The 2,101-nt window shown below is 40.7% G+C and overlaps 1 protein-coding gene across 1 annotated transcript; it reads left to right on the forward strand.

The window, feature by feature from the left end:
- Nucleotides 1-1,565: 1,565 nt before the first annotated feature.
- LOC109781060 (uncharacterized) lies at nt 1,566-1,898 on the forward strand. The gene has a single exon (XM_020339642.1). The coding sequence runs from the start codon at nt 1,566-1,568 to the stop codon at nt 1,896-1,898; it is 333 nt and encodes a 110-aa protein (XP_020195231.1).
- Nucleotides 1,899-2,101: the final 203 nt, after the last annotated feature.

Genomic DNA, 2,101 nt, shown 5'->3' on the forward strand with positions numbered 1-2,101 from the left:
TGGGATGACACACATCTTTATAAAGAAGGAATAGATGGTGTTATTAGACGTTGTGTACCTGAGCATGAATAGGAATAGATCCTACACAAGTGTCACTCCGAGGCTTACGGAGGACACCATGCTGGAGACAAAACTTCACACAAGGTATTACAATCTGGGTTTTATTGGCCTACTCTTTCCAAAGATGCTCGTAATTTTGTCTTGTCTTGTGAAGAATGTCAAAGAATTGGTAATATTAGTAGATGTCAGGAAATGCCTATGAATAATTCACTTGTTATTGAACCATTTGATGCTTGGGGATTTGATTATATGGGGCCTTTTCCTTCCTAAAATGGGTACACACATATTTTGGTTATTGTTGACTATGTTACTAAGTGGGTAGAAGCTATTCCAACTAGTAGTGCTGACCACAACACATCCATTAAAATGCTTAAAGAAGTTATTTTTCTGAGGTTTAGAGTCCCTAGATATTTAATGACTAATGGTGGTTCACACTTTATTCATGGTGCTTTCCAGAAATTGCTTGCTAAATATGATGTTAACCATAGAATTGCAATTCCTTATCATCCTCAGTCTAATGGTCAAGTAGAATTAAGTAATAGGGAAATACACTAATCTTGCAAAAGACTATTAATAGGTCTAGGAAGAATTGGTCTAAGAAACTTGATGGAGCATTATGGGCTTATGGAACTGCTTATAAAAATCCTATGGGTATGTCTCCATACAAAATGGTTTATGGAAAAGCAAGTTACTTACCTCTTCAGTTAGAACACAAAGCTTATTGGGCAATTAAAGAGCTCAACTATGATTTCAAACTTTCCGGTGAAAAGAGGTTATTTGAGATTAGCTCACTTGATGAAAGGAGAACCCAAGCCTATGAAAATGCATAATTGTTTAAGGAGAAAGTTAAAAGATGGCATGACAAAAGAATACAAAAGCGGGAATTTCACATAGGTGACCAAGTCTTGCTATACAATTCTCGTTTAAGATTTTTTGCAGGAAAACTTCTCTCCAAATGGGAAGGTCCTTACATTATCGAAGAAGTTTATCGTTCCTGTGCTATCAAGATCAACAACGCCGAAGGCAATAACCCGAAGGTAGTGAATGGACAAAGAATCAGACATTATATCTCAGGTACGCCTATAAATGTTGAGACCAACATTATTCATACCATAACACCAGAGGAATACATAAAGGAAACCTTCCAAATGCTCAAGAACCCTGAAAAGGAATAGGTATGTGATACGGTAAGTAAACCGACTCCAAAAGTTTTCCAAAGGCAATTTTACTCTGTTTTGGAATATTTAAAAATTAGAAAAAAAATAAGAATTAGTCTGAATAGTGCACGAGCAGGCGACAAGCCTCGGGGGCGCGCCCTAACCTCCCGTGCATGCCTCCCAAGCTTGTGGCCACCTCGTGTGCCCTCCGGACTCCGTTTTCTCCCAGATTACTTGTTTTGCTTGGTAAAAATTCATTATATAATGTCTCAAAGGTTTTGACCACCGTATTATGAGAATGTCCTCTGTTCTTGTTTCGAGCTATTTTTCTGACAGATCTAGATCGCCATGACGTCTACAAGTGCCTCCAAGGACAAGGTCTACGAGAAGGTCATCAACCCCTACCTTCCGGAGGTGATGAAACACCCTCAAACCATGGAGATGCGTGAGGGGGTGCTTCACATCCGAGATGTTCAAGGGCCAAGGAAGACTGGAAGCGTGGAGGCTAGGCTCGAAGCGGTGGAGCAGGAGGTCTTCAAGTGCCAAGGGATGGTCGAACGCGGACTCAACGCCAACCACTCCATGATCGCGGAATTCACCCGTGATCACAAGCTGGAAAACAATAGTATTGGAGAGGCCATCTTCAAGCTTCATGAGAAAACTGAGCATCTACAAGCCTAGATCTATGACCTGCCAAACCAAAACTGTGAGTATGGATACATATTTAAGAGGATGAGTTTGGCTACAGATTTGAGGATTCCAGAGACACGTTCATCTTTTTACGATGGTGAGCCTATGCCTTGGAAGACGAAGGAGAAGCCTCCCACATCATCAACTTCATCATCACCACATGCGAAGAAGGAGACTTGAGTATATGGGTATGG

This window comes from Aegilops tauschii, chromosome 2 (genome assembly GCF_002575655.3).
Source record: "Aegilops tauschii subsp. strangulata cultivar AL8/78 chromosome 2, Aet v6.0, whole genome shotgun sequence".
In the NCBI taxonomy this organism is placed as follows: domain Eukaryota; kingdom Viridiplantae; phylum Streptophyta; class Magnoliopsida; order Poales; family Poaceae; genus Aegilops; species Aegilops tauschii.

Excerpts from the sequence above, each read along its gene's own strand:
- LOC109781060 (XM_020339642.1), top strand. The coding sequence starts at position 1,566 with ATGACGTCTACAAGTGCCTCCAAGGACAAGGTCTACGAGAAGGTCATC.